Raw genomic sequence first — 24,016 nt, forward strand, 5'->3', positions numbered from 1 at the left:
AGCAGGGTGTTTGATCTCAGACATTGGGATCTACAGAAGAGATATACTGAAAAGAAGACCAGATGACGGCACATTTCACATCTGAACAACTTCCACGTATAGATAATGTAATCATATCAATCAATGTTTAGAAGCGATACAAAAATGCTAAGAGGGCATTCTGTTAAGTTACTGCGCCCCTGGCATGCAGTTAGTTGATGGTGATAGTTTTGTGATGTTGAATTTTAATAAGTTTTATATATCAGCATTGTGTCTTTGCAATATCCTCAAGGCTGCAAGGCGCTACTGCTTTGGGTTTAGGCATTTGTGACGGGTGGCAGATTGAATGGAACTGATTTATCACAGGCTTGGGGCATTGGGACACGACACTGTGTGGGTGTGTGTGTTATTGATTAGGTAACAAGCACTGTAAGTCTGGCAAATATGAACAGGAGGGCAGGTCATTGTCTTAATGTGGCATTTAATCATATACTGTGTATAGTGTAGGTGGGGAGTCCATAAGACACAGAAAGACGTTGATAGGAGGATGGAGTACAATAGGGATGAACAAATAGGAAGTAAAATTGGGACAGATGGGTTTACATGGATGAGACGGACTTAGAAGCTCAAGCATTGGCAAAATTCAAAGAAGTAATGATTGATTTTATTAGATTAATTAAAAGGTGTGGATCTCCAGTAATAAGGCTGAACTGTTATATGATGCATTCAGCTTCTAAAAGGAAAGAAACGTTCAAGCTGACATGAATGAAAATAGAGCATCATAGATTATAGACAGGACTAATATGTGTAAATGTCAGAGCGATCAGCCGTCCCGTATTGTTTTATATAGCCCCCCGCTGATTGGACGTGTGGGGGGCGCGAAAGAATTCTGATCTATAAAAGGGGGGGGGGGGGGGGGCAGCAGAAATAATAAAGGGGGGGCCAGCAGAAAAAGTTTGGGAACCACTGGCTTAACTGATGGCGGAGGACGAGAGAGGAAATATGATAATGCCAAGAGGGTCAGGAATTGAAGGTCAGAGAAGCAGGGAAGGGAGATGGAGGATAAAATAAAAGACGACGATGAATGGATGTATTATACTGAAGGTAAGGACACGATTGGCATATAGAGGTGGGAGCATTAATCACAACTTTTTCACTTTGTATTCACAAAGTTTAAATAGATCTACATGACAAAACTATGTATCGAAAAAGCTTTTTTTTCTTGGTCACTTGGCATTACAATTTCTGTTGCATCAACATTCTAGTCATCAATTAACAGTAACTAGCTTAGACTAACACATTTTACTTGATCTTTGGTAAGTAGGTCCAGTTGGTCCAGTCTGCTCCATGACAAATGTATTTTCTCAGCTGCCTCACAAACCATTTTAATATTTAATCTTTGTATTTTTTAAATGATTTGTGTGGTAAATGGGAGATTATGTGGTAATTATGCATTAAAATGGAAAATTTGCAGCGTTTTCATGATTTTGCATTGAAAAACATGTAGGACAGTAAAGTTCTTCCCTCAGTAACATCTCACGTTCTGTGACTTTCATACTGAAGAAAGTAATTATCTGTTGTAATAAATAAGTACTGTGTTCTTTCTCTCCATCCTTTTGTTTTAATGCCATTCTCCATCAATGAATAGTGCCGTGGGTTGCTTAAAAAAGGAACTTCTTTCAAATGTGTTTCTTATTCCAAAATGTCAGCTAGCTTCATATGTGGACACAGGATATACTGTCGATTAGGTTTACAGCTATTTGTTTCAAGAACAAGCTATGTATGCAGATAATTCAGTAAAAGCAGCACTTTAATGGCTTTGAATGTAATTTGTTTGCCCACAAATTAGTTCTTGTGCGTTTACTGTTAACATTACAACGAGTAGCATTTCCAAATGCACATGGGCACGGCACATTATTTGGTTCACATACATTTATACAAAATAATGAGATTAAGTTCACTTGGCTTTTGTTTTTACTATGCTTTGTTCAGGCTTTATCTTTGGCTAGCTCTCTTCAGAACATTGGGTGATTCATTCACTTGGTCCATGGAGAGCAGTAAAGGGATGTGGGACATTTAGCTAGTCTGGCTGGGTTTGCTGTCTGGGTGTTGCAGCCTGCCAGGTATGAAGCCTGGCCTGTCTGATAAAGAGCTCTGTTCCATCACCGCTAAACTAGAGCAGCAAATTCCTTAATTTTGTATGTGAAGAGTTTTGCTTTGGCCAAATACATAATACATATTGCTCTCTGTATCCCTGCCACCACAGTCTGAACAAGGACACGTTACACATCTGTGTGGTGACATGGGAGGGGGTAAGCACAGGAATTTGTTTCCTTGTTGGGAGCACACAGATCATTGTGAGCATGTCAAACAGCAAATTGGAATAGGTTTTTGGTGAAGGGTTAGAACTTCAACTAGAGTGAATTCAGAATTGTTAGGCAAGTTTCATAGAAGGCATAAGTGCAGACAGAGGTGTCCTTTCCAGTTTTGAGGAGTTTTGTCTGCTTTTTCACAGAATTCACAGAATTCACTGTTTATTTTGCTGGAATTTACTAACATGTGATTTGAGCTTGAAGCTCGAGGAAGCCAAGACTACAGACATGCTGGAGAAACATTCAACAACTACTGACACAACAATTCACACTAATATTATTCAGTCATGTCAGTAATTGGCAACATGTGATGTGATTTGGGTAGAATTTGTAATCCACAGATGCAATTTTTGGTAAAGCATTTGCTTTGTTTTCTTCATGTTATCACAAGTATTGGGTTACCTGAAACAAGTTCCCAAGATATTTGAATGACAACATAATCTGACTAAGATATGAAACATTTGACTTGATTTGATTGATCCTTTTTCCAATCAAACATTTTAACTGATATTGTAATGATGCATTCTCATTGCTTTTTTGCACTTCATTTAATGTCAATACACTGATTTTTTTGTCACCCTTTTTACCCTTCAGCTACAATCGGTTAAAGTGAAATGAGTCTTTCTTGACAGTTTGCCTGGAGTTTTTTGCTTTCTCATCTTCACTGTCATCCTCTTACATGTGGATCTCCCATAACCTTGGGGAGCCAAGCTTCTCACACTTCTTCTCTCAAGATTGCGCAGACTTTTTAGAGATTGAGTCAAGCTTGCATCAGAAGGAGTTAGCTACTCATCCTGTAAATATATCTACGGTTATTTCTTGTCATGATATTTCATGTTTTTTGAAGGGGTTCCTTTGTGTAAGCTGTGTATGTAGTGCTGCAGGAGTATTTTCCAGCACCTAAAACACTATGCCATGGAGTTATTTGGCTTTATTAATTTTTTTTTTATTGTTTAGTCGGCTGTGGTGGTTGAATGTCAGCACCAACCCAGGGCCTTACCTTCCATGTGTCCTTTAGATATGCTCAGATATGTTTTTGTAACAATTGTGATTGCTCTCTTTTTACTCATTTCCTTTTGTTACCTTAGTAAGCACCGCCAGCCTCATCACTCACTTAAAAGCAAAACGGGTTGGGAGGTGACCAACGTGTTTGCAGTGCAGTGTCCCCATCTGATGCTGGAGGCACTTTAGATGCTGTCAGTTGTGAGGCTTATTTTCCTGTTAATGTTATAAACCGGAGTGGATTGTGCAGCATATGTCCAGGACAATAAAGGAGGTCCTCACTAAAACAGAATCGGCACTCGAGCAGCTGTTTTTGTGAAGGCTTTTGCGAGGTAGACAGAAAGACTGCACAAAATGTATTGTCAGGCTATTATACCCCTTATTGATGAAATTCATTATGGCAATCATCTAGTTTATCTAGAATATCTTTTGCATACAGGAGAGCACATTTGTATGTTTTATAGAGGTGAACAAAGGGTACTAGAATGACCTTTTCAGTGTAATCGGAGCTATTTAAAACACAGGCAAACTAGTTGAATTAGTTGATTCACGCAGCCATCCAGCCATTTTCATTACCCACTTATCCTATTCAGGGTTGCGTGGGGGCTTGAGCCAATCTCAGCAGTCAGTAAATAACGGTTAATGTTCACATTCACACCTACAGGTAATTTTAAAACACTTAGCCTGCATGTGTTTGGAGGTGGGCAGAACTTGAAGAACCCAGGGGGAAGCCACACATGGGGAGAACATACACACATACAAAGAGTTGACCTCTAGTAGGATTCAAACCCAGGACCTTCTTGCTTTGAGGGGACAGCACTTGCATTATGAGCTTTATTTTAGCAACAGAGCACTAAAGAAGTCTCACCCAAGCACATGTGCTATTGTCATTGACATTGGCACGGTAATCTGCAAAAGTGCAGGTGAAGTGGAATCTAAATCAGAATGGATATTTTGTAACTTTTCAGCAAGTCACTTAACTTGTCTCCAATCCTTAACCTGTCTGTGCCTATCACAATGACATATGATGTAAATGGCTCATCCAATGAAGAGGCAGCTTCTCGGAGTGGGATGATAATGTTTTCCTCCGGGAGCTGAAGTCAGTTCACAAATACACAGCAGCACTAATTGGTAGGAAGATTAACTTATGTTTGTGAACATAGCGTAGTTATTGATTAGTGGTTTATTTTGCAACACAGCAATCCACATAATTAGATTTGATTGTGATTGTACTGTATGTGCCAAACACTGGCAGAACTGTGAGTGAAGCCGTTTGTTCAACCTGTTTATATGATTGCATCAGCTCACATTTCCGTATAAAAATAAGTTTTCCTATTCTAAGATTAGTTGAAATAGACATGCTTGGATGGAATAAGTTTTGTGCAAGCTTTTTGGTATTCTTCAGGATTTACTGAGTTTCAGTATGTTGTGGATCAGTATGTTGTGCACAACAGCAGCTTATTAAATTGTTGCTGTCTGGCTTTAGGGTATAGGTGGTGAATCATAGGCAATGATTACACATTCACTGTTTCTTTTCAAAGCCAAATTTGAGGCACACATCTGTTGTTGCTTTCATCTCATGTGTCTGCATTCATATACACAGTCAAATCAATGTATTCATACAGACCAACATTCCTGTTGTTGACGATAGATAAAAGTACATCTATTCTTAAACGCACCGTTTTCTTCAAAATACCAACAGCTTTCCTTGTTTGAGGGGAACTCTCTGTGCAGTGCATAGGCATGAAAACACCAAACTAGTGGGCAAAGATCATTTCAATGCTTGGAAAGTAGACAACATGTAGTGCCGCTTCGATTGGTCTTTGTGTTGCTATGAAACCAGCAAAAGTTTAAAAACCCTTGTATTTATTGGACAGATAGTGTAATTGTATACATTATAATTTACATGACTTTGTAGTTTTCTTGCCACTGACTGTATATTTGACAGAAATCATAGCTTTGTTTAATTTAATTGGTGTAAACGGTTAGTCAGATGGAGAAAGTATTTTGCGGCTTACTATTATAATATTTATATTTGACTGCAACAATTTAATTCAAAGAAGCTTGTTATTGTGATAAAGGTTGTTTTACAACTATGGATGTTTGTGATAAAAAGCTGCTATGAATGGTTGTGTGTACTTTATATGTTGCTTTATTGAAAGACATCTTTGAAGTCGACACGTGAGACTTCATTCTCAATCCGTCCATTTAGAAAGCACACCAATAGCCTGCTGGAGGTCATTTTGATAGGGCTCCGGCAGTGCTCCTCCTGTTCCTCCTTGCACAAACGGCAGCTACCGGTCCTGCTCCTGGGTTGATGCCCCGTCCAGCTCTCTTTCTGTTACCGGGTCGGGTCTCCTGGTTTCTCCTCTCTGCTCCTGAGGCTGTGCTGGTAGACACGGCAAACCTTTTTCCGGCCAAAACCATTCCCTTTTTGGGGGGTGTCTAGCTTGTGCCATTGCACCTCTTGCCACTTTCATTTGCATCTAAGCAGGGGAAATTGATTCATAAGCACTTGTGCTTCCGAAATGGATATATTGATATTCCCGAAAGTTGAACAGACTTGGTGCACTACTCTGATGATTAAGTGTTCCTTTATTTTCTTTAACTGTATATTACATATTAGCTGCAATTGCCTTCAAGCTGCTCCAGTACAACAGGCTCTGTCTGAATTATAATATGATATAATGTCGGACCCAAAGAGGTGTTCATTTCTAATGAATTAATAATCATCTAACTATAGATTGAGGAATGTGCATGCCTCTATACAATTTGAAAGTCAAGAACAACAAGGAGACCTGCACAGGAACACTTTATGTCATGAATCAAAATGGTAAGAACACCAGCTACATGCTTATGTTCCACAAAATGTAGTGTGTGAGCAATATATATTTATTTCTAATGAGCTGAGTTGCACTATACCACTACCCTTTAGTTGTGCCCGTCATATTAGCCGCACTGAGAAAGTGTGAAGATGCTGTATTGAATTGTTCACAAATTCCCTTCCAATAACCAGACGAAGTGTTATTTTGTCAGACTGTTTGTATTCACACATGGTCACTGGGAATGCCCCTGGTTCATTTGCTCTGGTGAGGGGAAGATGATGAAAGTCTTATCAAGTCTAGGCTTCAGTGCTCTGAGCTGGCTGACCTACCGCAAGCCCAGAATGTGAATGAATTCAAATGATTTTTCCTCTTTATTTGAATACTCTTTCCTCCCCCCTCTTATATTTATATTCATACAAACTTTCTCCTTGAGGATATTGCTACAATATGTGCAGAGCTTATCTGTGGGACATGGAATGATGACGGTGGTGGTAATATATCAGAAGCACAGAGGCTGGGAACCTATCAGAAGCATGCATTAATCTCTTATTGCATGGGGAATTAAAGGAAGTGGATGTATAATTTGGCCTGCAGACTGAAGCTTAAGTGGTTGTGGAGTCACATTGAGAACGAGGTGCAGCTGGATCTGTGTATCAGCAGGATAACACACTGATCCTCTTTAGTTTTGCATAGCGATTTGCCAGGTGTGTTCAGGTGTGAAAGTGGGTTGGATTGTAATTCCTCCTGGAGCTGGGTTTTTTTTTTTTCAGTAACTGAAATACTGACGGCAGGATTTTGACCTTTCTGACCATTTATGCCTGTTTCTTCAGTGGACTCTTTGTTTAATTAGCTTAAATTTGCTCCAAACTACTTGACCAATATATAGTAAGAGCCAATATGTCATGAACAGAAGGATAACAGTTTCTTTCTAAAAGCAGGCTGTCTTTACATTGTCGGTTCCATTTGCAGGCGCTTTCCATCAGGCAATATTGACAGTCTGCTAATTTGAGCACTTTCCCACCAATGTCTATTCATTCCGAGGTCATCCTTTATTTATGCATTCCAAGTTGACCTTTTCCTTATATTTGTCGTGGCAGAAAGCTGTAGTTGCCCTGCCACCTGACTTTGAGTAGACGTTTTATCTGTGCCTGTGGGGTTTGCTCCGAGCTCACCCATTAGCCTCCTCTTCCCAGGTTGACATTTTCTGGGACCTTTGAGACCTTCACATAAGCCCCCTGGTGGCATCTCAGCTCAAAGCAATGATAGATGATCAGAGGAGATGCTGATCAACTGTCATTCGGGGATATTTTTATTTTTACAGCTGTTGAAGGATGTGACTCTGACCAGAGGCCACTGCAGGTTTAAAGCCTCTTGCAGACTTTCCTGTATCAGTGACATAGGCTGTAAAATATCATACATTTCATCACCAGCTCAGTGCATTCATGCTATAGCCAACCTCTACACTTTCATGAGTTATTCACACGGTATAAAAAAGATTTACTTCTGTACTTACGTCAAATTTTGTTCTGTCTTTTGAATTCATATCCTATGTCTGCTTGACAGCATAAAGCATTGTCATCACATCTCACCATTTTTATTCTTTCTGGATAAAGAACATAGTGCTTATCTGATTTAGTCCTTTATTAACTACCCTGAGTAATACACCGACAAATTAGACGGTTGAGAAACATAAATCACCCTAAATACAGTATTTCATTTTTATTCATTATTCAGGACTCTTTCAGCAACAGTTTGTAAATGCACACGTCTATGTAAAGTACTGGTTGTGTGAATGTGTATGTGAGAGAGAGACAGAGAAAGAACAAGAGACAGAAAGCAGGGCATGTGTCTGTGTATAAATGCAAATTTGCAAATCTGTGCACGAGTCTTGAGGCTACTACAAGCTGCAAATTCGGTCTGGGCCAGATTTGATTTAACGATGATGAAAGGACTATAATGAAATCTTTGGTCAGCAGTCCCAAACTGTGGTCCCAGCTCATAGTCGCAGAGACACAGGCCGATAAAGTCGCTCTCTTGCGACTGAAGACATTTGACGAAATCCTGGTTGTGTCAGAAATGTATGACCAAACTCTTAGTGATGTGACTGCTACAATGAACCTCATCTATAAGCCACCCAGGTGGAGTTGATGGTGCTCAGACCTGTACATGAGCATTAGTCTAACATGAACATCGGTCTAATACAATCTCCTGCATGACTTTTGTGTCATTTGAGAGGAGCTCTTCTTAAATTACCCCCATATACATATTTTTATATAAAAGAGGGAGATGATCATATCAGTTTGTTTGAAACTTGAAGCCCTGGGGCCGTATTCATAAGGTATTTAGTCTAACCACCTACCACTTTCATCTCACCACACAATTCCCCGAGTCTGTTGAGAGCAACATTTACTACAGAAAGCAGAGAGCCCTTATGAGACACTTAACTATGAATTGGTTATAAAAAATAAAAGATTAAGCTACAAACGTGTGAAAGCAGAGGATCATAAGATATGAGTTTACTTTTTAGTGTTCTTATTTTCTTTTTTCGAAGTTTGTTAATTTTGTGAGCTGTATTTTATTGATCTCAGACAAACAGTTAAAATTTAATTTTCACATCTGTTAGTAGCAAAAGAAACGACTCTTATTTATCTTCCTTAGGTTTTCAATGTGCCTTTCCCCTGATAACATGGAGTTCTTTGGGTAAACACAAAGTCACAGAAAGCATCAAAGCTCTTGCACAATCTCAGGAGGGAGGCGTATCTTACAGTCACAAAGATATTTTTCTGTAGATTACATTACATTACATTACGATCATTTGGCAGACGCTTTTATCCAAAGCGACTTACATTACATTACCACCCTTCGCAGAGGGGGGAGCAATTGAGGGTTTGGTGCCTTGCTCAGGGGCACCTCGGCAGGGGCTCAAACCGGCGACCCTCCGGTTCCCAAGCGGAAGCACTACCCACTGAGCCACTGCCTCACACCCCTCACTCTTATTTGGTGGAGGATGATGCCAGAAACTCATACAACACAGCTCTTTTCAGTCTTCAACAAATGGCAGTGATAGCATTGAAATATCATCTGAAATGGAGTTATTCACTGTCGCTGGAAAGCGAGTATGGAGGAGGCCATGTTTGCTTTGCCAACTAAGCCGTCGGCAATAAGTACCACGAGAACAAGAATCACGTACGGCAGCCTAGACAGCTGCTGGAAGATGCATTTAATCAGACTAACCTGTTTGGTAATTATTTGAGGACAGCCTTTTCAGGGCACTCCCAAGGTACAAACTGCGGAGGAGATAGCAAAGTGCAGAAGTACACAACTAGAACAGAATGACTCAAATTACAGGTTGATCCCTCGTGTTATACCTCAGCAACAGTTTACAGTATAAATGGTACTTGTTGAGGATCAGTTAGAATGATGTTTATCTCACACCTGTCAGCATCTTAGTGGAGATTTAGCAGATTTCTCTGTTGATTGTGGTCTTTCACAAGGTTTTCAAGTGTCCCGTATTTCAACGTTTTATCTTTTATAGCAAGTTACATTTTACCCACATATTTTCCCAGGTTAAGCACCCAGTGAATACATAAGGTAACATTTCCAATATTAACTTATTAATTCATTTATGTACCCACTGATTCACTCTTCACTAATTTTTAAATTAAAGTTTGCCAATTTACTCCCTGGGGAGCTAAGGGAGGCCTTCCTCCGTCTGCAAACAGGAGTCAGTGGAGTCAAGGATCTTACAAAGAAGATCCTTCACTCCCCTTCTGTGAAGTATTAGTAGTGCTTTGCTTTTATGACATCTGTGTCCTTGTTCACCCACTGTTAAGCAATCTCCTGCCTTTGCTTTATTTCTTAGAAAAAATATTGTCAGGGGCTGGCCATGAAACCAACATTTGTAAAGTGCCTGAATCAGGGGCACGGCCTTCCTTCCTACTGCAGTCAGACTTTATAATCAGCACTGCTTCCAGTGACCACATGCAGCTATACTTCCAAATTTGGTTACTCTGTATATTTGCATGTTTTATATATATATTTTAAGTTATTATCAATTCTCGATCGATGCCTCTCTTTTCTACCCCTTGCTGCTCTTTTCACCTGGAATTTCCCCGTGTGTGATTTAAGATGTATCTTATCTTTTCTCATCTTAAATTTTGCAATGTGTTTTTCGAAATATGAAATGGCAAAAAGACGCCATAAAGATGTAATATAAAATTGTGCATGGAGACAAGAGAAGACTGTATTTTTCAAATAAGCTGTTCCATTATTTTCTAAAACATCTTCATACGTCTTCAGATGTGTAAAAACTATTGTAAAGTAAACATATCTTGAAACTAAACTAAAGGAATAGACAATATATATATATATACTGTATATATATGTAAATACATTATATAATGCAATACATATTTTGTTATAATGTTGAATTTATTATTTTCTCATCAATGCTCATATACTGTCTTAGATGCACATAAAGTCGGAATAATGATCGTCTCTGCTTTACTCTGTTTTGCTTCAACATTGCTCTGTCCTAGTGTGGAGTGTTGACTATTGGGCCAATGTGCTGACTAAAGAGACCCCAGGGATACATTATGTAGCAGCACAGATAGCAGATGGCAGCATACATAATCTTCATTACATTACCCTGATTGTGGCCAGCAGATGGCTACAGAAAACATATTGCATACATCAACTTTGACATCGGCAGCACAAACCAGCATGGTCAGACTGAATCACCTCTGTTGCAGGTCAGCGCTTACAAAAAAAACCAAGAAGTTTGATCAGGAAACACTTTGTTTATAAGGGAGTTTAAATATTCAAAAAACTTAAAAAAGTTGACCTTCTTAAAGTTTGTTTTAGATTTTGGACAGGTAAAAACAGGACACTTGCTGTAAAGCCTTTGCTGCAGATTTAAATCATGTTAATCGACTTATTCAGGTAGGATATATTTGGAATAAGCCGTTTCTGCATGCATTTCCTCAGCACGCTTAATAGTTTCTGTCTTACGAAAGATGTCCCCTCCTTTCTCCCACAATATTCGTCATGTGTGGATGTCAACATGTCAATATCTACGTGTTATGAGATTAGAATACGTGGCTGCCGTTTGTTAAGAGTGGCAAAGTTTTTCTGATGTTTCAAATGACTTCTCTGTTGACTTTCTAAAACTCAGCTCTGCTTCCACTCCCTCCCCATTTCCATCTTCTGTAGTCTGTCTCTCAGCCTCTTGTTTTCTCTAGACTCAAGAGCTTTTGTTCATACAGCCCTACTCATTTATTGTTCCTGCCTGCCCTAAGCTGTTCGTCTTGTAATTTTTCAGTCGGCTGTTGAAAGTTCACACTGCCTCTCACTGCTTTGTTGCGTCTCGCATCTATGCTGCCTTTTGCTTCAGTAGAAGAAACTTCTTGCTCTGCATATGAATGAATGGTCCATTGCTGTGAGTTTCATAATCCGTTCCTGGTTTTGCAGTGCAGGGTAATATGTTATTTCACTTACACGGTAGACCTATTATACGATCAGTGAGGGTTGTTTTCCCTCTGTTTAATGGTTTAAAAAAGCCATTAACTGAAAAAGATTGTATCATGTAGATTTCATAGAGGATTACAGCAGGTGTAGAGATAAATACACATCAATATGTGTGAAAACAGCACTGACTTGGATTCAGGGTTACCGTGTGAAAAGACATGCTGGCCAAACTAATTACTTTGTGTCCTGTCTCCACTCATGGTCTTCAAATGGCCTAGATTTGGGTTTGGTTGTAATACCTTGTGGAAATGTTTTTGTTTTTTTGCATTACAACATCAATACAAATGCCTCAGGGTCAACTGTTTCAAAAATGAATTGTTTTTGAAACAGCATTTGCTGAGCTTATTACAGCCCACCTGCTCTTTTATGATTATTGAATGGCTTGGCTGCCTTTGTTGATCATTCGCAGCTGACATTGTTCAGAGTATTTGTATCTAGAGTTTCTCATATCCTCAGGTTATGGCACTACTATAATCCTGTTTCAATGTAATCTCAACACCTCTTTGCCCTTACTGATATTAAGTGTAAATAAATGCAACAGAACATAAAGCGACAGCAGGTACTTACAATAATGCCATGTTAAACTCTTACAGTGGTGATGTACATGGAATATATGCTGATTAAATCCTACAAGAATAGTTCCACCTTTAGACACGCACACTTATACAATACATTGTAATAGTATTTTTGATTGCTTAAAATAAAGAAAACCATTATTAGGAAAACAGACGCTGAAACTTGAACCCCTGAGTGAGTGAGTGTGTGTGTGTGTGTGTGGCCCTTTGAGACGTTGTATGTGATACGGGGCTATACTAATACATTTGACTCCTTATCTAGTTCATGATACCTCTCACTCTAAATATCCCGTAACATGTTATTTTACTCACAGCTGACTAGATCTGTTGTTGTAGTGCAGTGTGTTTTCCCAATATTAGCTGGGTATGAACTGCTGTCGGCCTGAAGGTATTTCAGGTATAAAGTGTGTAAAGACTAATTTTGTCGTTTTGGGATATTGTGTTTAGACTTCTTTTTTAAATGTAAGACACAACATAATGTCAGAGGTAGGGATGGGAGATCAGCTCACTTTCTCATTCGGCTTCACTCTTTCGATATTAATATGAAACAAACTGGAAAGGAAAGAAAACATGAGCGGCAAATAAGTACTGAAGTGCTGAGTTTATGATATTGCAGAGGCATGAGCACGCTGAATAATTTAGACGTCTTCGCTCATCCCTCCTCCTAATCTCCCTCACTCTCATGGTAGTTAAGATAAAAATTAATAGTGATGCACAAACAGCCAGTTTTACTTTTTTCAAGACGGTTTAAGCTATTGCTCATTTGTTGCGTCATGCATATTGTGGGTGGTTAAGAAATGTGCTCATCCAGTGGATTCTCTTTTGATCATGATGATAACACAGCCTTATTTGAGTTTCTTTTCAGCACGTAGGATGGATGACCTATAAACACAGCTTTGTACATCACATCCCATTTGTATCACATACATGTATAGCTATAACATTTTTCAAAGTACGATTATGATTGTTCCCACTGATCCAGGCCTTTAAGACGAGTCCATATGTCCTATAATTCTGATCGGCCCTGTCCAGCATTATCATTAATTTATGTATCTACTGTCTTTCTTCTCTTTCTGTCTCCTCTGTCTATCGGAAAGATACCAAGGGCCTGATGTCTAACATTTTTTCTTCTTCTTTCAGAGCTGAGCTCGGAGAACCTGCGTACCTGCTTTCAAATAGTTAATGCCTACTTATACTTGTCTGCCACAGACTTTCTGCAGGTGAGACATATACTTATTCTCATACTCACCCAAAAGCACATACTTCATGACAAAGGAGTGCCCCTATATAATTGTAGCCTTCTGATGTATGAAACGTGTACATCTCTTCATAGAACTATGCCGAAGCATTGTGTCGATCTTTCTGTGATCTCCTGAAGGACGTCACAAATGAGGGACACGTACAAGTACTCAAGGTATAAATTATGTACATCACGTGTGTTTATTCTCTCTCTACCTTTTCTTGTCAGTGCTTGGTTTCATTTTCTATGTTTAACTCATTGCTCTGTGTTTCCTTTGTTGCCTTCACCGTAGTCTGCATGTATATTTGATAGTGACCTGATTTCTGAGAGGCCTCTGAACTGGGGAATCATATCTGTGGGTGTGTGTTGGGAGAAGAGAACAGCGAAACATATAATAATTAGGGCTGGGCAACGATTAACATTTTGAATCGCGATTAATCGTATGATGTGCTGCAATTAATCGCATTGTTAACAAAAAAGTAATGTATTGCGCACTTTTATTTAAAAAGTACTGCAATATGAACAAAAGTGCAATAACATTTGGTTGCAAACACTTTGAACAAATCAACTGTGATTGACTGTAATCAAATATAAAGTGTGTTGTTTTTCTGCATTTGGCCAGGACACTGTCAAACGCACTGTTCTGCAGATACTGTGACAGAACGCAGGTGGCGTGTTTAAAAAGCAGATGTCTAGCAGCAGCGATCACATTTCCTGCACTATCTGTGCCAAGTTTGTTGACTTTATTTGAAACGTTCCACTGCTGTGCAACATGAAAATGTTCTGCGCACGTTTCAGCAAAATGTCTTCGGTTTTCATTCCAGTCAGAGCAGTGAATGCAGCTCCCTGTTCATCAATATCAGTATCAGAATAGCTTTTATTGCCAATTAAGTTTACACTTAAAAGGAATTTTTTGTGGTTATTGGTGCGACACAAGACAACATGACAACAACTATGCAAAGAAATACGAATTAACATTACAAAACACACAAAATTAAATAAATTAACCAAATTGAATAAGATTAAACGGGCAAATATAAAGCACTGTAACTCCGTGGTAATCATGGTTATGCAGCAACGTCCAGCAGTCTCCAGCGAGAGCAACAATTGGTGCTTGTTGTAGCGCCGTCGCTGTTGTAGTCCTCTTCTTTTTAGTACAATTCTAGTATTCTTCTTGTGATGGTGCGTCTCGAGGGAGAACGTTCCTCAGGCCAACATCTTCCACAATACTTATCGGCCGGCAGTTTGTAGCTAGTGAGCAACAGACTTTCAAAATGACAATCATTTTTTTTTTAACTGCGGGTCGTTATTGCGCCATAAAATGTCGCCGTTAATTTATCAATGCGTTAATGCAATAATAACGCGTTAACTTGCCCAGCCCTTATTATAATACACACATAAATGTATATATACATATGTCATACAGTGCACTTGAGACTGTAGCAGACCAGACCAGCTTCTGTCTTTTTTTTTTTGGACTAATTATTTCCTTTTCTTTCAGCCCCACTAAATGTTTGTCTGTTTGTTGTTTCTAGTTCAGCCATTATTTCTGTGTCAGCTCTAATACCAGCGAGCTTATGCAGATTTGTTGAAAAACTAAAGAGACTAACTCTGCCTGTTGTACAGGCCACACCAAGTTAAAGGAATGATCTTCTGCACCCCTTTTATGCAGCCCATCATCCTCCCTGTCTCTCTGCAGGTGGTGGAAATAGCTTTAAAGGTCAGCCCCATATTGGGATGCCACATGTTCCAGCCTCTCCTGCCAGCTGTCTTCAGGGGTATTGTGGATGGTGAGGTGAGTTACTCATCTTAAACCTTTAAGATCTTGAATGAAACTGTATGTAAATTTGCTATTTATTGGCCCAGTTTTCAAATTCTTTACCTTTTTATCTTTTCAATGCCAATATAACATGTAACAATACCCACAACAAATTCAAGCCTAACACAAGAGAGCCATCACTCCTTTGTGTTCTTCCAGTATGTCCCTGCATGTCACTTGAAAGTCATTATTTTAGTGATTTTGTTTGCATTTATTGATCATTCAAGTTAGGTCATTGGCAACCTTATCAGCTGACCTGTCCTTTTCCTTTATGTGAATTTAGTGGTGTGTGGATGGGTATGCATCTGCTGGTGTGGCACACTCTGTATTCACCATGTGTGTGTGTTTTACAGAGATACCCAGTGGTGATGTCCACCTACCTTGGCATCATGGGTCGTGTCATTCTCCAGAACTCAACTTTCTTCTCCTCCCTGCTCACTCAGATGGCGTCTGAATGCCAGCAACAGGTAGACATTAACATAGCTTATTTTTGTCTCGTCAACACGATCTCTTTGAATGTCTGGAGACAAAGTTACCTAATTACCTGTTAAGAGACTCATGATGAAAAAGACAGAAAGCACTGAGACAAGGAATCATTGTTAGTTTTAATGGTTGAAGTTTTACTCTTTCATAGTGAATCTCTGACAGTTGTCGAAGTGTAATCCAGAGGGAAATTAATTCTGTATTATACTGAAGAACAGAAAAAACAAGGATGAGGCAGTTAGTAAGCTGGTGTTGCGTCACAATGCCAGGCTCTTATCTTTTGAAACCAAAGGGCAAGACTGAGAAATGGATAAGAGAAAAGCGACATGTCACTGCATGTCTCACCACATCAGAGTGGTGTTTTTTGGGTGTTACTCCTCTCACCCCTCAGTCTTTGCTGTTTTTCAGTATTTCTTTCTCTTCCCCTCCTCTTCCTTCTTGTCCACCCCTCTCTTCCTTTACCCTTGTGTCCTTGTCAGGTGGACCAATTGTTGGGAAATGTAATAGAGATGTGGGTAGACCGCATGGACAACATCACACAGCCTGAGAGGAGGAAGCTCTCATCACTTGCTTTGCTTTCCCTCCTGCCGTCTGACAACAGGTGAGACACATTTATCTGTCTTTTGTTTATGATGGGATTTTGAGTTGGTTGAATGTAAATAGTTAAGTATCAGGGGACTAGATGTACATCGAACAGGGAAAGTGAAGCCTTTCTCATATAACCTACTTGCTTTCCTCCCAATTTTCTTTCTATTGAGAGAGAGAGAAAGAAATTGCACCAAGAACAAAGAATTTATACCTGCAACCTTAGTGCATTTCTACCCTGTTCCCATTACTCCTTCAAGTCTACAGGTAAAAAGTGAGAGCACTTGCAATGAAATGTTTGTGTTTGAACCTAAAAATGTACACAGGTTTTTGGGGAAAAGGTGTTGTTTTTCTTCCATTAGAAGTTATTTAGTAGGGAATTTGTTGGTTTTATTAATAATATTTCATGAGATGATCCATCTCAGATGGCATACTGTGTTTTTCGGGAGGGTAGTTTGGAATCCAGCTACAGTAATTATGCAGCTAGGCATGAAATCCTTTGCACATGACAGCTATGGCTGGTTGTGTGCTGCATGTCAAATCAACTTTCTTCGTATAATCACAACTACTTAAGGACCAGGTGACTATTTTTAGCCCTGCGTGCGTGCGTGCATGCGCTCTTGATCTTGTGGCATTTATATGTTGTCTTTTATCGCAGTATGGCTATACTATTATTACTGAGACCTAACTCACAGTGTCAGTATGTCATTGTATGCTAATCGGTGCTAATTGTCTCATAGTAATACTTCCTCATTTTAAGTCAATTTGTTATACAGTGAGTCACTTCTTTTGCTATATTTTCTTTTAATGTGTTAATGCAATTTTTGTCTTTTAGTGTGAACATTTGAAAGACCAGCAAATGGGGTCGTCTTTGCATCTTTATGCAATCTAAGTACTATAATGTTGTCAATGTGTAGCTATAAGGTCAATTTCAAGGAAGACTGCATTAATCATGCTTTATTTGGCTTTTGCTGTTAAAAAAAAGCCCTGCTGTAGCATATGTCATTCTCTGTATCCCTTAATATAAAACTTACAATTGATTATTGGTATTGATGAAAAAATCCATTCTAAATATTTTCAGATAGTCAGTTCAAGTAGAAGTCATACAGTGTGTATGATGGGGTTTGATTTTCCTTTCCTCAGGTGGTAAGACTTTATTTATCTTTAATGAGCCCAGCACTGAAAAAAACATCTGAGTATATTATGATAAAAATTTAATTAGTTGAAAAATATAGCAGTCAGTTTGGGCAGAATGCTGTGGGGCAGCATCAACATTTCATCTTTACTGCAGCCTACACACACTTTCTCTTGAAACTGCAGGGTTCTTTGTTTTTGGAGGGTCAGGATATATTTCCTTCTGCTGAGGACTTTGGGTAAATGATTAAACAAGAAATGCTGAGATTTTCCCTTCTTCCTCCTACTTCGGCTTGCTGTACTTGGCGATAAGGATTATGTGTTGACAAGAAGCGTGCCTTTTTGTACAACAGCTTTCACATTATTTATGTCTTAATGTGAATATTCATAAACATGATGAAGCCTCCTGCATATAGATGCAGGGATAGAAACAGAGACAGGTCAGGGTGCACACACATGCATTTTTGTGTCCTTCATGTACTGATTTTTTTCCCATTCTTTGCCATCTTCACGCTCAATGAACTTTCTGTAACATCGCCTGGGGTCTACCTATGCAAGTACTTGAGTTTGACAGAACCTTTGATGCATCAGTACAGATACCCACACACCCGGTCCTTTGTGTTGTTCTCCCCTGCTTTTTTCTGTATTGACAGGAAACCCACATCCTTTCCAGCACTTAGAAAGAGTGACTCAAATAATTCATTACGAGTGCTGCTTGTCTCCAATCATGCGTGGGTATTGTGAGATAGCATATTTTAATAATTTCAGGTTCAACATTGCCTCCTGGCTGACAGTCACAGTCCATAAACCTGTGTATAAGACATCGAGCCATGTAGACTTTGCATGAATATATGATTTATAGCCATACAATACCACTCACTGCTGAAATAAGTTGTACTTTTTATATTTATAGTGTGATGAGACAATCTTTTTGCTTGCAGTGCAGTGTGTTTTCCCACATAATGTTTTAGACTGTGTTCTGCTTAACCAGTCTTCTGCTTCTGCACACTGCACCTCATTTGTCATACCAAATGTTCTTCCCCAGTGTGTATGCTGTGAAGATCATTTAAATGTTAATCCTAAAATCCAATGGCCAGTAAAATTGTAAGCAATGAAATAGCCACAGCTCTAGTAAATACCGCCTCATGTTTTCTCCTAATAATCACATTTCAAGAATCACTCAGGACGCTGTTGTGCAGGATCAGGAAATCAACAATAGCAAAGTATATATGAAGTAGTTGGCAGACTGTAAATTTTAAGTTGGTTAAGTAATTGCACTCGCAAACTGGAATTGTAGCTCATTGAAGCATAAATAACTAAATAAACTTCTACTCGTTCTGTCACTGTCACAGACTGTCTTGAGAGGTGAAATGTTGCTGATGCAAATGCCATGCTTTTATCAAAATAATGCAGGGCACTTTGCAGGTTTTGCCTTATCCACATGGCCAACTTCTGCTGAAACTGGCAGGCGCCTCAACTGGCATAAGCAATGCGTGTAAATGAAATAAATCGTCTCTCTCTGTCTGATCTGCAATGTGTTCTACCCGTGGCATCTTGTTTAATGGTTTGTCTAGTGGCTCACATTTCTATTAACTCTGCAGCAAATTTGTAGGCGGCCAAGTTTAGCATTTGCAATTTCTTTCTGCCTTTCTTCCCCTCCATTGAAGTTTTATATTGGATTTTATGAGTCCTTGCTGAAGGCAATGAGGCTACAGCTCAACTTCGTGTAGCTATCAGAGTTTTTTTGTGTCTTCCCTGATGCCTTCTGGGGTACTACATGTTGCACACTTTGGTGTTGTTTTGTCTAATCCTCTAACTTTGATAACCTTCAAAGAATAATTGCAAGAGCAGAAGCAGAGAATATGAGATAAGCTTGCGAAACACAAATGGGCAAGATTTGGGCTGAGACTCGAGAGGATCCAAATTTAAACATCCACAAGGCTGAGACCAGGCTGAGGTGACAGAAACAGCACGTTGATACTGGACTCAGCACTAAGAATTCACTTAACAGCCACTTTGAACATGCCACAGCCATGTGAGCAATGAGGATAATTGCATTGATGCCCTTTTCTCTGGAGCCCCACATGTTATGTCAGAGCCGCTCTATCACTTCCGGTGCTTTGAGGATTTGACTGATTTTGGCTCTCTAACATGATTCATTCGTATTTGCTTTGTTCCTCCGTCACACACAGTTTCATTATACTCATTCTTTTTCATAACACAAACATCTCTTAAAGCAGCAGTCTGAGATTATCATTCTTCCTACCTTCAATACTGCTGATTTCAACAAATGTTGCATGTTACACCTTCGACTGAATTGTGTTTCCATGTTTCAGCGTGATCCAAGAAAAGTTCTGTGGCATCATCAACATCTGCGTTGAGGCCCTGCATGATGTGATGACAGAAGACTCAGACACGGGCACCTTCAGAGAGTAAGTCTGCATTCTCAATCTTAAAATTCTAATTTAACAAGGAAAACAATGAAACCCAGATGCAACCATTTACCACTAAGCATTACACTCAAACCTCAACCGTAATTCTTTCCAAGAGCAAACGATGTTGTGACAAAACGCAACCTTGACAAAACTTGTGTGGTGAAGGAAGATAGGCAGAACATTTATTTTGAATGTTTGGAACTTAAAAAGCGATGCAGCCAGAGATGAGCAGATGAAGCACAAATTAATGAAAACTAAACCCCTTTCCCCAAATAAAGGTTTTTAATTGATGAGGTTAAGGCAAGCCATTAGTCATGGATCGCGACAAACTGAGGGAGGCTTAGTGCAAGTGTTGGATGATGTTCATTTTGCCACTCTGCCAGTCTGAGAAGAATAATGGTCTGTGAAATGGCCAGGAGGACACTGGCACTGTGGGACATTGACCATAGCCTCCTCTAGACTCCTTTGAATTTGCTGTCCCCTCTGGCTCTCTGCCTCAGAAGCCTGATGCTCATCTCATCACAGATGGTGGCCCACATGCAGACACCCTGTTCTTCTGCTCTGCTCGCTTTCAAATTTGCCGAAACGTGTTGAAAAGTTGACCAGAACAGTTAGTAAATGTTTTGGGCCTGTTGGGATACACGAGAGACAGGTGTTGGTCCAAATCAGTTTTTATTCACTGTAAACGCAGTCATATGGGACTGACAGATGTGGGTATAATCTTGCTTGCTGTATGTCAGAGTCTCAAAGTCTCAAAATGACCGCCTGTCTTTATTTCTTTGTTGAAAGTTATCCGCCACAGCATTGTCCAACGTTTCTGTGGAATTGTAATCACTTTTACACAGTATTTTCATCCGCCCTCAGATGCAATGTCATGACTTTTCCATGTTCTTCACTCCATTTTTATTACATGCTCATGAATGTTTGCATGAAAGTTATATTTTTGTGCTAATTGTTAGGTGGATGAGATTGCTTGAAGTGTAAGGCTGTAAATGGTTGGCATGTGCTCACCAATTCAATGAACAATTTAATACTCAGCAGCTAATTTTTTTATTAATCTCAATTCAATCCAGTAAATCAAGCCAAAGTTATCTAACCAACAAAAGAATGAACTACTGTAAGTGAGACTGCAGTTCTTGTTCTTTTGCAGTTTAGTTTCCTGAATGCTAAAACCTTAAAGGCTGCGCACATACAATGGTGCTATCAAACTTGAGCGTTCAAAACTGAATTAATTGGTTCATCACAGAGAATGCAATGCAATTTTGTACCTATTTCACTTAAAGTCAGGCTCCTAAAGTCAGCTTTTGTTCTTACTGTCTTGGTGATCACAATTTGGCATGGTCCATTTTTTACAATAAAATTAGCTGACCAGGCTTTTATTACAATAACCCGATTGCCTAATTATTATGTATTCATAAAAAGTAAACTTTTACAAGAAAATGGGCAGCCCTTCATTATGTATTGTATGCGTTATTCCCAACGTCAATGTATTAATGTTACTGTTTTTTTCAGTCAAACAGTTTCATTTAAGAAGCGTGGATGTAAATAGCTGCAGATAAATTGTGCTGTAAAACATCACTGTGGTTTTAGTCAGTGAGGTGTTTATAAGATTGTGGTTAAAGGATTCAGCAACACTAACGATACAAACACAGCAGAATTGTCCAAACCTCTAAATGTGAGATGCTGTTCTCCCCCAGAGGAGCAGGTACTAATGCTCCCACAGTACATGTACTTTTGACAGAATTATTTTTTTCAATGCATTGCAGTAATTTAAATTCAGAGCAGTTTTATTCTTCCTCAAGCCACACCGATTCATTTAATTTATTTTCTAAGGCAGATAGTGCAGTTAAATCAGCATAATTTGTACATCAGTTCGATAGATGCTGTTACACCACATTACACCTCAGGAGGTTTGTCTCTCAGCACATCAATTTTAGTTATAACACATAATCACGTGTGTTATGAACCGGACACAACACAATATCTCCAACTTAAGATGGTTGTCTTATCCTTAGTCACAGTAAAGTTAAATTAACAAGGACAAGCAAAGTAGCAGTCTATTCACAGATAGAACACAAAGGTGAAACTTGTGAGTATGTCTGCATGCAGATGAACCAATATGAATATCAGGCAGAGTTCTGTTCAGCGAGTGTGTAAGTGAGTGTGGGTGCGCACACACATGCAAGCTGCCTCCTCTGAAATTGTCTGTCCTGCTGTGAAGGTTTATGTGTGGTTATTATTATTAAGTTAAATATAATTGTGTTTGCAGCTGCATGCTCATTTCCCATTTTGAGGAGCCCAAGCTGAGTGATGATGAAGAGCCTCCTACAGAACAGGACAAGAGGAAGAAACTGGTAAGTCCAAACACACAGTGGCAATAAAAAGTGAACGCTTTGTTCAAGTTTTGAAGACCATTTGATTAGTAGAAATATTCCAAAGTCACAATAAGAGAAAAACACAATTTGCAGTCATTGTTTGGATGTTCTAAGTGCCATGTAAAATGTTATTGTGACTTTGATGATGATTAAACCTAATTTGATGGGCAAACTTTTAGTAACATTCATGCAACTTGTACACTCAGTTTACTTATGATACCAGTATAATTTCTACAATCACTGAACGATCTTTCTTGTGTACATTAGATTTTAGAAGTGTTACACCTTTTGTTATTTAAACTGAAACACACATTTCACAATTACAGCCGTTAACTCATGGTGTCCTTCATGCAACCCTGGGATCTAACAAAGCCATTTTAAAGCATTGAACAAAACTGAAGCCCATCATTTCGAGCTGAGAAATCCCATTACTCCTGTAAAGTGTCACAGAAAAGAAGGTCATCCACTCACAACTACTGTATGTACCGTCTCATAGGCTCTTCTTACTGAGTTAAATAGCTGCTGTGCTGTCATTTGTCATGGGAAGAATAGGTTATTGCTGCTAAGTGCAACCACTGCTTGAGTAGATGTGCTAGTGTGAAAATCATCTTTTTTTAGAAGGTGTAAGTCTACATCTTCCTCCTTTACCCCTCCATCTCTCCCTCTTTCTCCTGGTAGTATTTTGGGGGCATTGATGTTTTTCAGTACCTGCAAATGTCAGATTAGGTGGTTATGTCTGCTAATTAATCAGTATAATGATCTCTGTAGATGAGCACAAATCTTTCAATTATATTACATTTTAGTTCAGAAAGTGGAAAAGATCACTTTTTTTAAAAAAAGACATCTTTTTAATTAAGATTTTATCGAGTACACAAGCAGCGCTGTATTTGTATAATTTATATTTCCTACATTTTAATGAAGAAATTAAGGTGTGTGTGTGTGTGTGTGTGTGTGTGTGTGTGTGTGTGTGTGTGTGTGTGTGTGTGTGTGTGTGTGTGTGTGTGTGTGTGTGTGTGTGTGTGTGTGTGTGTGTGTGTGTGTGTGTGTGTGTGTGATTTTGGATTTGTGTGTGCACTTATCACCTCAGCCCAGACTAGCCTTTTTGCTTCAGGGAAGAGAGGGAAACAGGAGACTTGTGGTCAAAACTCTTTCCTTTGCTTTGTAGTGTGTGTGTCTGTGTATGCATCTTTTGAGAGTGTGTGTTTGTGCGCCCACGGTGTTTGTGTGAAGGAGCTGGTGAATGACACCTATTTTAGGCAACACTCAATATGTTCCGCTCTCCCTCATTCCGTCTGTTCTTGCTATACTTTGTGATCAGATGTGTACTATTGTTCTTAACGCTCATAAACATACAGTATATCACAGGTGCATCCTCAGCTCTCATGAGATGTGCACCTATTGGTTCCTGATTGTACTTTTAATGGTCAGATTTGCAGACAAACATTGTACTCGGAAAGTCTCTTTCTTGAGATTATTGCTACTCTGTATTTGGTGTCCTGTCCTACTGCTTCATTCTAGACTCGTGAAACAATGTGACTCCCTTCGTATTGTAAAGGTGCAGAAAAATAGTAGTGTGGCTTTTGGTTTATTAAATGCCCTGCTTACTTGTAGGCCTTCCAGTACAGCGGAAGAGTGAATGGAAGGGTAAATGTACAGCATGTATTAC

General features: G+C 39.2%; 2 protein-coding genes across 3 annotated transcripts in view; one reads left to right on the forward strand and one right to left on the reverse strand.

The window, feature by feature from the left end:
• The window catches only part of hsd17b3 (hydroxysteroid (17-beta) dehydrogenase 3), a 122,324-nt gene that overhangs the window by 56,134 nt on the left and 42,174 nt on the right, over positions 1 to 24,016 (reverse strand). The window lies entirely within an intron of this gene.
• Positions 1 to 24,016, forward strand: part of ipo11 (importin 11) — an 86,282-nt gene that overhangs the window by 45,097 nt on the left and 17,169 nt on the right. Inside the window, exons 23-29 of one of the 2 annotated variants that reach the window (XM_076165175.1) lie at positions 13,420 to 13,499; positions 13,613 to 13,693; positions 15,219 to 15,314; positions 15,692 to 15,805; positions 16,301 to 16,422; positions 19,877 to 19,972; positions 22,245 to 22,329. In XM_076165175.1, the coding sequence (XP_076021290.1) occupies positions 13,420 to 13,499; positions 13,613 to 13,693; positions 15,219 to 15,314; positions 15,692 to 15,805; positions 16,301 to 16,422; positions 19,877 to 19,972; positions 22,245 to 22,329 (674 nt within the window). Of the gene's footprint in view, positions 1 to 13,419; positions 13,500 to 13,612; positions 13,694 to 15,218; positions 15,315 to 15,691; positions 15,806 to 16,300; positions 16,423 to 19,876; positions 19,973 to 22,244; positions 22,330 to 24,016 lie in introns of those variants that run through there. The other variant, XM_076165176.1, reaches the window with a different exon arrangement.

The sequence above is a fragment of the Genypterus blacodes genome, unplaced genomic scaffold (assembly GCF_046128005.1).
Source record: "Genypterus blacodes isolate CSIRO-AG114 ecotype Tasmania unplaced genomic scaffold, CSIRO-AGI_Gbla_v1 ptg000141l_1, whole genome shotgun sequence".
NCBI lineage: Eukaryota > Metazoa > Chordata > Actinopteri > Ophidiiformes > Ophidiidae > Genypterus > Genypterus blacodes.